The 12,590-nt window shown below is 42.8% G+C and overlaps 1 protein-coding gene across 1 annotated transcript in view; it reads right to left on the bottom strand.

Annotated features, from left to right (window-relative positions):
- Nucleotides 1-12,590, bottom strand: part of ABCA13 (ATP binding cassette subfamily A member 13) — a 230,961-nt gene that overhangs the window by 19,609 nt on the left and 198,762 nt on the right. The window contains exons 40-42 of the mRNA XM_077808719.1: nucleotides 7,816-7,950; nucleotides 3,957-4,060; nucleotides 1,200-1,292 (exon numbers count right to left, since the gene is read on the bottom strand). Of these exons, the coding sequence (XP_077664845.1) occupies nucleotides 1,200-1,292; nucleotides 3,957-4,060; nucleotides 7,816-7,950 (332 nt within the window). The remainder of the gene's footprint in view (nucleotides 1-1,199; nucleotides 1,293-3,956; nucleotides 4,061-7,815; nucleotides 7,951-12,590) is intronic.

A 12,590-nucleotide genomic window follows, 5' to 3' on the forward strand; every position in this document is an offset into this window, starting at 1 on the left:
AAGAAGGATGTGAAAAAATTGGAAAGAGTCCAGCGGAGGGCAACAAAAATGATTAGGGGACTGGAACATGTGACTTATGAGGAGAGGCTGAGGGAACTGGGATTGTTTAGTCTGCGGAAGAGAAGAATGAGGGGGGATTTGATAGCAGCTTTCAACTATCTGAAAGGGGGCTCCAAAGAGGACAGATCTAGACTATTCTCAGTGGTAGCAGATGACAGAACGAGGAGTAATGGTCTCAAGTTGCAGTGGGGGAGGTTTAGGTTGGATATTAGGAAAAACTTTTTCACTGGAAGGGTGGTGAAGCACTGGAATGCGTTACCTAGGGAGGTGGTGGAATCTCCTTCCTTTGAGGTTTTTAAGGTCAGGCTTGACAAAGCCCTGGCTGGGATGATTTAGTTGGGGATTGGTTCTGCTTTGAGCAGGGTGTTGGACTAGATGACCCTGAGGTCCCTTCCAACCCTGATATTCTATGATTCTATGATTTACACCAGCTGAGAAACTGACCCACAAAGTCTATTCTAACATTTAATCTAAGTTTTCAAAGCTGAAGTTTAACTCACTACTTCTTGCCCTGTTTTTCTGTTGGTAATGTGCACCGGTCCTCTTTATAACATACCCACTTACCTAGATTATGTTTCACTTCAGAGCACATACAAAGCAGAATTGAGTGTGCTCAGTCCATGAGAAGGAAAGAGAAGAACATTATTTATAAATAGAGAGCCTGATTCTCAGGACATACAATTACCATTGAGGTCAGCTCAAGAGGGTGTTAGGTGAGAGGGATAGCTAATTTGAGGGCCCAGAAAGCATTTGTTTCGTGGGTACTGTTCTGGTACATGCTTCTTTCTATGAGCAGAGAGGCATGTGATGAACGTAAGGCTTTTTTTTTTATGAATCCAGCAAAATGTCAAACTGCACACAATCCATTTCTCAGGTTGGGTGCAATAGAAACTTGATTTAGATACAGTTTTTTGTCTTTCAAATACCAATACATATTATAGAGTATTTTAGCAATGTCATTCATACATCCATTTAGTTTGCTAATATCTTAAATGCTTCTCTTTTAACTTCAGTAATGGTAGGTAAGGGAAAACTGTTCTGCAGTTGTAAGTATTTATACCCTGCTGGCACTATTAAAATGTCTAGCTAAATCTCTGCCTGAATTTAGCAGCAGTAGTTTAGATGTCAACAGATAATACCTGTTTTTAATATGCTGGGGAGAACCAAGACACCTGAAACTGCCATCGACCATAATAGCAAGCCGAGTGCAGAGGGCTTCACACTCTTCCATGCTAGAGGAAAAATGGTGAAAAGAACAATAATTAGAACAGATGAAAGTTATTTATGACAAACTTTAATTAAAATTTGAACGAATCTGGATGGCAGAGAAGATGGGATACGGAACCTTTCACTTCTAGGTCAATGGTTCAAATGCATCACTAGTCAGTAGAGACCAAAAGTTATTACCATATGACAGCTGGTGGAGTCCTATAAAAATGAATTCATGTTTTCAGTCTGTTTCTAAGTGGACAATTTTGGCCACGTTACAAAAGCCATACTACTACAGGCACTAATTGACTACCTTATTTGCACTCTCAGCAGAGATGCTAAGGACTGGGCTATCAGCACAATGTTCTCTAACATGCGTAGTGGAGGTCGCTCCAAATTAGGGTTGGAACGTTTGGCAGGGCAGCTTTGTAAAACTACACGGCTTCTTTTGCTTCGTGCTAGTCCTTGTGAAGTGAAATACTAAGTATTATTATGGGCTACAGAGTAGAGACCACAAAATGACCCAAACAAAAATGAATTTAGGATATAGAACCAAAGTTCTAAAAGATGCACCATGCTGTATTTGAATGCTTCAAATAATAATGAATTATCAGGACTTACAAATATTAGAGCAAAAGCTCTACCCTCAGATGGAATTGCTTGGGAAAGCACTGTTGAGGTACTCCCATGAGAGGAGCTCATTCACAAGGGGGCACGGAGGCAGGGACAGATAGGGTTTGGGTAAACCATAGCTCCGCCCCTGTTACACGAGGGGAGTATGTTACAGCCCTTAAAGGTACTTTGTAGATAGCTTTCCCCACAGCACAGACAGGAAGCTAGCTCCAAGAGGCATTCTCTTTGAGGTACAATGCCTCCCAATGCTACCTCTGGGGTGATGCCCCCAAACGAGATCATGGTTAAATACCACAATCCAGCCCTATGGGAAAATTGATACAACCTCCAAAAACAGAGGTACTCTCCAAAATTTAAGCCCACTAACTTCAGAGACTAAATTTTCAGTGGGTCCCTTAAAAAGCAGCCATATATTTTATATGTACATTTGTTGATGCACAAAAAACTGCATTTACAAACACAAATTCATTTCCCATTTAAGAAGTCCTTTGAAAAATGTGGCCTCCAACATCAAATGTTGCCCACATGCAACCGGTCGCAGCAATGTGCTATTAATTAGAATTGGAATCCATGTACACTACCACTATTAATTTTTACTACTCTAGCTTAAAATCATTCATTCATGGAGCTGAATGAATGATTATCAATACTTTATTTGAGGAGTTTCTTTTCTTTTCCTGCTCACAACATATCTCTGCGTTGATCACTATTATCCTCAGTTTGTTGTTTGAAAATGATGGTTTTATTCTGTGGTTTGAAAATCAAGCTGTGCTGTTTACCGGTGACAATTTACCTAAAATCACATTTGTGTTCCCTAGCTGGATGATTAGTCTAGCAATTTGGATACAAACATTCACGTATGTGAATTTAAAAATTCAGTTTCCATGAATACTGAAACAACTTTTAAATTCATTTTCTGTGAGCCTCAAGCATTTGCACATTGAACATTCACAGCAAGAAAACGTCCTGAACACATCTGAAGCAACTTTCATTTAAAATATCTAACAAATCTTCTGTTGTGGCATTTTATTGATTCATTTACTAATTCAGGATTTAATTTGATCAAAACATTAATTCAGTGTTTTGATTAATTAGTTCTGCCCCTTCTAGGCATTCTTTCATAATTACACAGATAGAGATTTCTATCTGCGAATCAGATTGCTCCCTCACTTTAAGCCATTTATATATAATTATACTTACTATATAGCATGCCCTGCAGGGAACATGCAATTTATTCAAGTTACTGTAGATGCTACAAAACAGTTTCAATGTCTCCTCCATTAAACTGACAAAATAGAGAGTATATTAGGGAGGATTCACAAGATGTTTGGAGCCATGTTGGGGATCGCAAAGAACCACGGCATCCCAGGGGGGTACAGTCATTTCCAGTGCAGGAAGTGCAGATAGATGGTGTATGCTGGACAAGGCTTAAGTTTTCATATAGTATTTCCTGAAGCCCCGAGATTTGGGGCTTCAGCACCACAGGGCGCGCCGGGGCTCCAGCCCTGTGCATTTGAAAATATTTACCAGCGCTCTACTCTGGACGGATGTGGTTGAACTTAAAACCTGATACTGGAACATCCTTTAAGCTGAGGCAGCATGCTTCCCCACTCCAATGCCAACCACCATTTCTGGTCAGTCCAGAGAAGAGAAATGGCCATGGACCTCTCCTCCTTGTCCCCTTTGGTGATGGCTAGTTCCTTGGGGGATGGTTGGAGAGGCTTAAAAGGAACAGCTCTAGAACCCCAGGGAACATAGGGATTGTACTAGTGGTTGATCCTTGAATGGGGAGAGCAAGGGAAGTGGAAAGGTCATTATCTCCTCCCTATCTCAGAGTGCCCATCAAGCCATAATCTAGCCCTTAACACCTAAATTTCGGCAAATTCAGATTTCGTGGATGAGAAAGAGCTGCCATAATATAGCAAGAGACCTTAGCACCTTTCATCCTGAACACAAATATCAATTTCTCTCTTTCAGAGGTGTGTGCCTCAGAACTCAATTTGAACAAGTGATTAGACAAAGAGAGGATGTTAGCCAATGTGATAATATTGCACCTGTGGGATGTGAGCACAGCAGCACAGCCATCCTGAACTTCCTTCATGATGGCTTTCCAGAGGTACCGCTTGGAACAGGGATCCATTCCAGAACTGGGTTCATCCTACAGAAACAAATGCATCAGTTAACAATGGAAGTAGAGGAGAGAGAGAAAGAATTTGGATGACGATGCAATTAGGGCCTGATGCTCTTCAGATGGTCTATTTACATGCAGGCGAAGGGAGGTCTCTGACTTGGGATTAGCAAAGTTTCTCTGTTTTGGTGGGGGGGCGGGGTTTGGTGGGGATGCAGTGTTTGCTGCTCCTCCCTGCCTAGAATTTGTGGATCTGCCAGAGGCACGGGCTAACAAATTACAGTTCCTGTATCTCCATGCTGTCTCCCCTGCACAATCACACATAGCTCCTCAGCGCTCTATGGGAGCACAGCTTCCTTCCCGCAGGTTCCCTATGCTATGCTTTCCCTCAAGGGGCATTCCAATCTGTGGTGGGGGGAACCATGCGATTACATACTGACCCAGGCAGCATTGCCTTGCTCCATAATATCCCTTAGGGTTTGAGGGAAGACAAAATGCAGAGGCCAGCCATCACCCCAGCCTGTCCCATTCATAGTCCAACACTTCCAAAAGCTGGGGAAACTAAATCTCCTGGAGCAGTCATGCAGGGCCTCTGTGGAAAAGGAAGTGCAGCAGCAGAGATTGCACTTCCCCTTTCTGCATCCTCTGCGCCTGATAAGATGGGTTTTTATACCTTTTGCTGATGGAAGTGGAAGATACCACTTGGCCCTTATTCTTTAAAGCCCATCCGCTCCACTTTTGTAGTGACAGAGAAGACAGCCCTTTCAGTGGTTCCACTGAATGCAGGGTGTCATGAGAGTGACATTGGCTATCAGTACCAATGGTGTGGGACTGGTTCGTTTTCAGGAAGGAATCCTAGCTGAGACTTGTAAGCAAGAAATACAGGAAGTTGCAGCATGCTGCTCTAACTCCAATTTTGGTGCTTAGACACAAATGACACAAGGAGAGAGTGAGTCCATCTCAGTCTCTTTTATATTTCCTTTGTCGGCTCTCCAGGGATGGCAAGAGTAAAAGGCATTACAAAACAAAAACCAAAAACTTCACTTCTTATTTAGGTGATAAAAATATATGACTCTAAACATTAACGAGGAGCAGATCTGTTGGGTAAATTGGTTCTATTTTTAACATTGTCACTTTAATAGAGAAAACACTTCACATGGTATTACTTCTGTTCCCTAATTATGGATCCTTCATAAATAAAACCCTCTATAAATCCTTTATAAGTAATCCTTCCCAAAACACTTATAATATGTATAAAACTTTTAGAGCATTCGAGTTATTTAAAAATGTGTTTTTCCTCTCAAACTACATACGTGAGGATGCATCTTTCAGAGCAAGAGGCAAATTGAAATGGGTGCCTCCAGTCGTAGATTGTCCTAAAGAGATTTCATAATAGTTGGAGTACCTTCTGAGAGTAGGGGAAGCGGTGACTTACGAAGATAGCCTTCCCCTTTTGCCAAGTCATTCAAGATCAGTTTGAGCTCAAAAAATGTAAGTAAAACCATCCAACACATAAGTGGATTAGTGCTATGAAATTAGAGGAAGCAAAGTATCCCTGGTCTTATGAACATTTGCAGATTCAGAGGGACAGCTCGGTAAGTGAACTAATCTAGTTTAACCAATTCTATACTCACTTTGGGGATACACTTGTGGGATTGATGTTTTATCCTTTTACTCTGGGGAGTATACTCCCACCCAGTGGCATTTCTGGTGAGATTTGTTTATTTAATTATTCCCCTCCCTCCCAGGCATAGAAAGGGGAATTGGAGAGGACTTTTGTTTCCTCTAGTGGAATTCTTACACCATATGATGGGCTCAGTATAAGATAAGAAAAGAGAGAAGGTACCCATCTTTCTCTGGCCGCCGCTTCCAGCAGCTCCCATTGGCCTGGAGTAGTGAACCGTGGCCACTCGGAGCCGTGATCGGCCGAACCTGTGGACGCAGCAAGTAAACAAACCGGCCCAGCCCGCCATGGGCTTTCCCTGCACAAGCGGCGGAACAAGTTTGGGAACCACTGAACTACCGCAATGGGAGAACTCTTCCCATTGATGTAGATAGTATCTACACTGAAGTGCTACCGTGGTTTAAGTGTAGACATACCCTCCATCTTTCTTGTCTCTTCTCAATTTCTTTGTGTCCTGCCTTCTCTCTCTCTTCCCTGCCCCTCACCACACTCGTACCCAAAACATAACTCAGCTAAAGTCAGTAGGTGGGCTCACACACGCCTTTTGTCTTAGGTGGGGTTTTTGTTTACAGTTATACCAGGGGTTCTCAAACTGGAGGTCAGGACCCCTCAGGGGGTTGTGAGGTGAGTACATTGGGGAGGGGTGTCATGAGCTGTCAACCTCCATCCCAAATCCCACTTTGCCTCCAGCATTTATAATGGTGTTAAATATATAAAAAAGTGTTTTAATTTATAAGGGGGGGGGGAGAGAAGCGTACTCAGAGACTTGCTATGTGAAAGGGGTCACCAGTAAAAAAGTTTGAGAGCTACTGAGTTATACTAATTGAAGGGTGAGCTCACGCGTATCAATCTGAATCCCATTGCAAAGTTCTACCCAGCTCATAAGAATACTAAAGAATGCATTTCCATGATTGAAAAAACTACTGGTACCACTGTCATTAAAATAAAATAATCCCTATTGCTCAAGATGCCATATGGAATCGTATCCTTGTAAAGGGCTACACTCACTGTAGGTGTGCCTCCTTGTGGCTAGGTCTTGGCATTAGCTTTTGCTCCATATTGTGCCCCCTGTCGTTGGTTGCTTGTGCTGTGGGCTCTCTCTCTCTCCACAACTCAAAGCCAGGTCACTAAACAGACCCTCACTTCCGAGGTATCTAATTCACTCTGACAGGGTGCCCGGATGCCACCTCAGACAGTCTTCTGTTCCACCTCTAGGTCCTGTGCCACTTCCTAGCAGCTAATAGGGGAAACCAGGCCTGTCTGTAACTTGGGTTCCAGACCAGAGATTCTGTGACTAGCAATTCAGGTCTGTCCAGTCTCAGTTGTTGTTTCACTCGACTCCTTCCTACCCAACCTCTCTATCTGCCACCAGAGCTTCCCCTGCTCTCTGTGGCTACTTCCTCCCCATCAGCCTCTTGTCAGATTCTCTAGGATGCCCGGTTTTACTGTCCCCCTGGCCTTCCTCCTTGTCCTTGGCTCCATTTCCCTTTAGAGTGTGACTGCAGGCTCCTTCCCTGCAATTCCTGCAGTTCTCCCTTCCTGGGCTTTATAACCCTACCCCAGCTCTACCCCCAACTGGGCTTCATCTGCAAGTATGATGTTTATCAATCCCTGCCTTCCCTCCAAGTGCAGCATATAAGGTTAATTGGCCCCTTCTGGCTCACCTTAACCCTTTCAGGACTTGTGTGGGGTGAGCACCCCATTACAATCCTATTTTTGTTTTTTGATTTTCTTACATTGTGCAGAAATGTAGGCAGAAAATATACTATACTTTGTAATACATTGAACAGTAAATTCTATTTCTCTTGTTCTGTGAATCAAAGAAATCTCGGTCTAAAAAATACATATCCAAGCAGCAGCAGGAATGTAGCGCTTGTACTACTGACAGCCTAGGAAACCCAGCTGCAACTGGGGAATGTTGGAGCACAAATTAAAACAAGTTTATTCTGGGAGCTGAAAATGACAACTGCTCTGCTTCTGTGTCACTTATTCCCTGGAGGCAATTTGGAAGCTGCACTATGTTTTCATGCATCAGACAGGAAAATAAAATAATTAAATAAGTTAACACTTCCAAAGCAATAATAATGTTCACTCTACTCACCAGTAAAAGTATTTGGGGTTTGCCAATTAAAGCCAAAGCTGTTGAAAGCTTCCTCTTTGTGCCACCACTATATGTCCTCACCAGTTTGTTAATATGGGTGTCAAGGTGCAATCGGCTAACAAGGTCCCCAGCTACCTGAAATCAAGAAATGGCAAGCTTGGTCAGACTTGTATATTCAATAGAACAGTGGCTTTCAACCCTTTTTCATTTGCGGACCCCTAAAAACTGTGAATGGAGATGTGGAAATCTTTCCTTTGGAAATCTTAGACATAGTGTGTGGATCACAGGTTGAAAACCACTGTTCTACGGCAACAACCTTTCACAGACCCCTTACACATAGTCTGCAGACCCCCAGGGTTCCACAGACCATGGGCTGAAAACCACTGCAATAGAGTCTGCACTAGTATGGAATCTTTTTTTTTCTGGCTGAGCATATTAAAAACGAACACAAAGTATTTCCATTTTTCTCATCTGACACATGCTGTTACTTTTAAGTCCTGGAAGAAGGCTCTCTGGAATCTGTCAGGCAAAATGTTGAGAATAAAAGGCTGCAGCTAGGGGACCCCCAAGGACAAGAAAATTTGGCTTTGTCAACTCTTGTAACAGTCATTTGCATTCATTTTGGGTTGTTGAGTCAATAATTTAAAATGCTCCTCATTCCAAGTAGTTTCTGTAATATCTATCTGATCAAACACATTTCTCAAGTGCTAGAGAATCTGAGAGAATGAAATAATAGGTCAGACAAAAAGATGGGATCAGCAGAAAGGCAATCACATGAATAATGGGTTCAGCCATTCTAAATGAGTGAGTTAAACAAGACACAGGGCTAACTTGATAACATCTCCACTTGCAGGCTCTGAGCTGGTAAAGGAGAACGGCAAGTGTGACAATCAGGGTCCACATACCCCTGGAGAGAACAGGGGGTCTGAACCCCAGAGAATAAGCAACTGAATTAAGTAGCTGTATACAACGTTATTGTGCATAAACTTACATCAGATAAGGTCTTTTATGAAAGCTTGTTCTGAGCTTGATGGTCATTAGGAGATTTGTATGTAGGGGATGGCTATGAGCGTATGCACGTATATGTGCATAGAACGTTGTAATTGTAACTGTGGTGCAACTACAACATCACCTCGTAACAGGAAGTGATGTAATTAGGAGGCAGTGTCATCTCAGGCTAGCTGTTTATACAAAACCAACTTAAAGTACCCATCCATTGTCCAGCCAGGAAGACACAAGAGTGGACCATTGAAGTTAATGGAAAGGAGGGCATTTCCTTCACTCTGAACAATGATGAGTCATCATGGCAGGAGAAAGAAAGAAAAAAAAAACTTTTTAAAACAGGCATGGTTTTGAGGTTTGATATCCTGAAACTGAGGGCTAGCATCTAAGCCGGGAGCTGTCTGTGAAACACTTGATCTTGGCTATGACAGGGTGAGGTAATCAGGAAGGGAGCAGCACCTTTTCTAATACAAGCTATCATCTGCTTTTGCCCAGTTTCCTAGCATGCCCTCTGTTATAGTGAGGATCCAGTGTTTCACAGACAGCATTAAGACACCCCAAGTTACAAGGCAGTAGGTAACAGAACCCCTTATCAGTCTGGGTCATCTCCAAAATGTTACAGCAAATTAGTCCCAACTCTTTTTGTTTAAGTTGGTCGTGTAAACAGTGGGGGGTGGGGGGTGGCGCGGGGAGGCAGGGGCGCGCGCAGGGGAGAGGCAGATTAGGCTGGCCCTGCACAGCAGCACTAGTGGAAATAGAGAAGATTCAATCAGCGTCCTCAGATTTGGTGTCTCCTGCCCCGGAGACAGTCAGAATCCTAACATTTCTGCTCAACCAAACCCTTAATGTAGCTGGTTTTCTAGATATGAAAATGAGCCACATCTTATAGCGCACACAGTTTATGCTGGGTATAGCAATGAGGGGAAGAGCAGTCGGAGTGCAAGTTCTGGTTCCATTTGTTCCACCTATCGCTGGCACTAGCTGAGAACATCTGCCAGGAAATCCTGAGCAGGAGAGTCATACACATTTCCTCTCACTCTGCACCATCTGAGTGGCAACAGCAAAAGTCATGGGAAATTGTAGGGTTAAAATTAGACAGAGCCCAGTCAGCTCAGAGAATTCACAGAAAAGTTATCAACACAGAGAAGTGAGCATTTACAACCTATGACTGGTATATACATGATCGTGCCCTTGGTAATTAGTTTATATAAGCAAACTGTCCCTATGCAAAATTTCCTGAGGAAGAGTTGAGAACCTCGGTATACCACAGAAAACATTCTTAACACTACATCTAGAAACAAAACAAAACAGATAAATGAACAAAAATCTTGCAAAGGGATCTCAAACCCAAGCCCCTCTATGTGCAACGCTCCATGCACTTGACTGTCACCCATATACACAGGTGAAAGGTTCCATCACTTGCATGAACAGGTGATAGCTTTCTGTGCATGTCCATGCTATAACCTGCTAAAAATGTATGATGTCAAATGGAAGCTACATTTTGGAAATATGGTCCTAACTATCTGCAAGTTAAAAAAAAATCATATCTGACAATCAGGAAACCACCATTTTGGCAACTTGGTGATGCAAAGTGCATGTTTTCTTGCTATTCCCCAGGTGACCGACAAACTTTGTTTTGCTCCACTTATGAGACAGGTGCTACAAGAAGTTGGCTTAGTAAGAACACATGGGGTTGCTGAGTCTCCCTGCATGGCCCATTCACTTCTTTGCCTCCTCTTCCCCGCGTATAGTAGAACTGCAGAGATTCTGCCATATTTGGCACAATCTCTGGCTTTGAAGAAGGCCAGAGGATTTGGCCCTAATATATTATAACTGAGCACTAGAGTTTTCCTTTCAAATAAGGAGTCTGGCTGAGCAAAATTCTAAGCACAGTCAAGTTCCGTTGACACCTGGTGACACTAAGAAGAAAAAGGGATATTAAGAAAAATAGATCTGAAACAACATATAAAGTCCTTCTCTCTGAAATATAAGGCACACAGTTTATCCACTATGCTAAATGGCTTTAGTACCATTTGGAAAATGTGTGTTACTGAGAACCAGAGTGGGTTTTCCATACAAGCAAGAAAAATATTCTGAGAATTGATTGGAAGAGCTTATAAAAATAGAAAATAAAGATAGAGAGTTAAAAATCTGATCCCATGTGCTTATCAAGAAAAATGTCAAGGAATCTCAAGAATGACTGTAATTTACACTGAGTTGCTACCTCAACCAAAATCATAGAATCATAGAATATCAGGGTTGGAAGGGACCTCAGGAGGTCATCTAGTCCAACCCCCTGCTCAAAGCAGGACCAATCCCCAACTAAATCATCCCAGCCAGGGCTTTGTCAAGCCTGACCTTAAAAACCTCAAAGGAAGGAGATTCCACCAACTCTCTAGGTAACGCATTCCAGTGCTTCACCACCCTCCTAGTGAAAAAGCTTTTCCTAATATCCAAAGTAAACCTCCCCCACTGCAACTTGAGACCATTACTCCTCGTTCTATCATCTGCTACCCCGGAGAACAGTCTAGATCCATCCTCTTTGGAACCCCTTTCAGGTAGTTGAAAGCAGCTATCAAATCCCCCCTCATTCTTCTCTTCCGCAGACTAAACAATCCCAGTTCCCTCAGCCTCTCCTCATAAGTCACATGTTCCAGTCCCCTAATCATTTTTGTTGCCCTCCGCTGGACTCTTTCCAATTTTTTCACATCCTTCTTGTAGTGTGGGGCCCAAAACTGGACACAGTACTCCAGATGAGGCCTCACCAATGTTGAATAGAGGGGAACGATCACGTCCCTCGATCTGCTGGCAATGCCCCTATTTATAGAGCCCAAAATATCGTTAGCCTTCTTGGCAACAAGGGCACACTGTTGACTCCTATCCTGCTTCTCGTCCACTGTAACCCCTCAGTCCTTTTCTGCAGAACTGCTGCCTAGCCATTTGGTCTCTAGTCTGTAGCAGTTCATGGGATTCTTCCAGACTAAGTGCAGGACTCTGCACTTGTCCTTGTTGAACCTCATCAGATTTCTTTTGGCCCAATCCTCTAATTTGTCTAGGTCCCTCTGTATCCTATCCCTACCCTCCAGCGTCTCTACCACTCCTCCCAGTTTAGAGTCATCTGCAAACTTGCTGAGGGTGCAATCCACTCCATCCTCCAGATCATTAATGAAGATATTGAACAAAATCGGCCCCAGGACCGATCCCTGGGGCACTCCGCTTGATACCGGCTGCCAACTAGACATGGAGCCATACAAAGAAAGAGAAGATTACTATATTTTAGCTGTAAAAAAACTATTTTCTCTAACATGGCTTTCAAACATTACTGCCAGTCTTACTACAATCAGCAAAAAAAATCTTTTAAAAAAAGAATAGTCAAAGGGGAGGAATTTAAAAAACAGAGGAATATTGGCAGAGAAATCATAGAAAGCAGTTCAAGGAAGTCAAGTCAGATGTTAGAGTTTGCAGGCCCCGAGGAGGCTGAATCACATGTTCTTAGCAAGCTAGCCCAGCAGTAATTTACTATGTCTTTCTTTATTAGAAATATGAATGTGGTGTAATTCCCAAGTTGTGGGTAAATCTTGCCTTTGCTTTAATTTATCTAGAACCAAAACATGCCCCACTATTTGATTTTTACACCAGAATGTGCAGTGCATAGACAGTCATGCTAAACTATGCCACTGTCAAAATAGCAAAGGGAAGTAGAGATACCCAAATTCCAAAGCCAGAGGGACCATTTTGATCAACTATTCTGACCTCCTATTTAGAACACAGGC

Source organism: Eretmochelys imbricata, chromosome 2 (genome assembly GCF_965152235.1).
Source record: "Eretmochelys imbricata isolate rEreImb1 chromosome 2, rEreImb1.hap1, whole genome shotgun sequence".
Taxonomy (NCBI): Eukaryota; Metazoa; Chordata; order Testudines; family Cheloniidae; genus Eretmochelys; species Eretmochelys imbricata.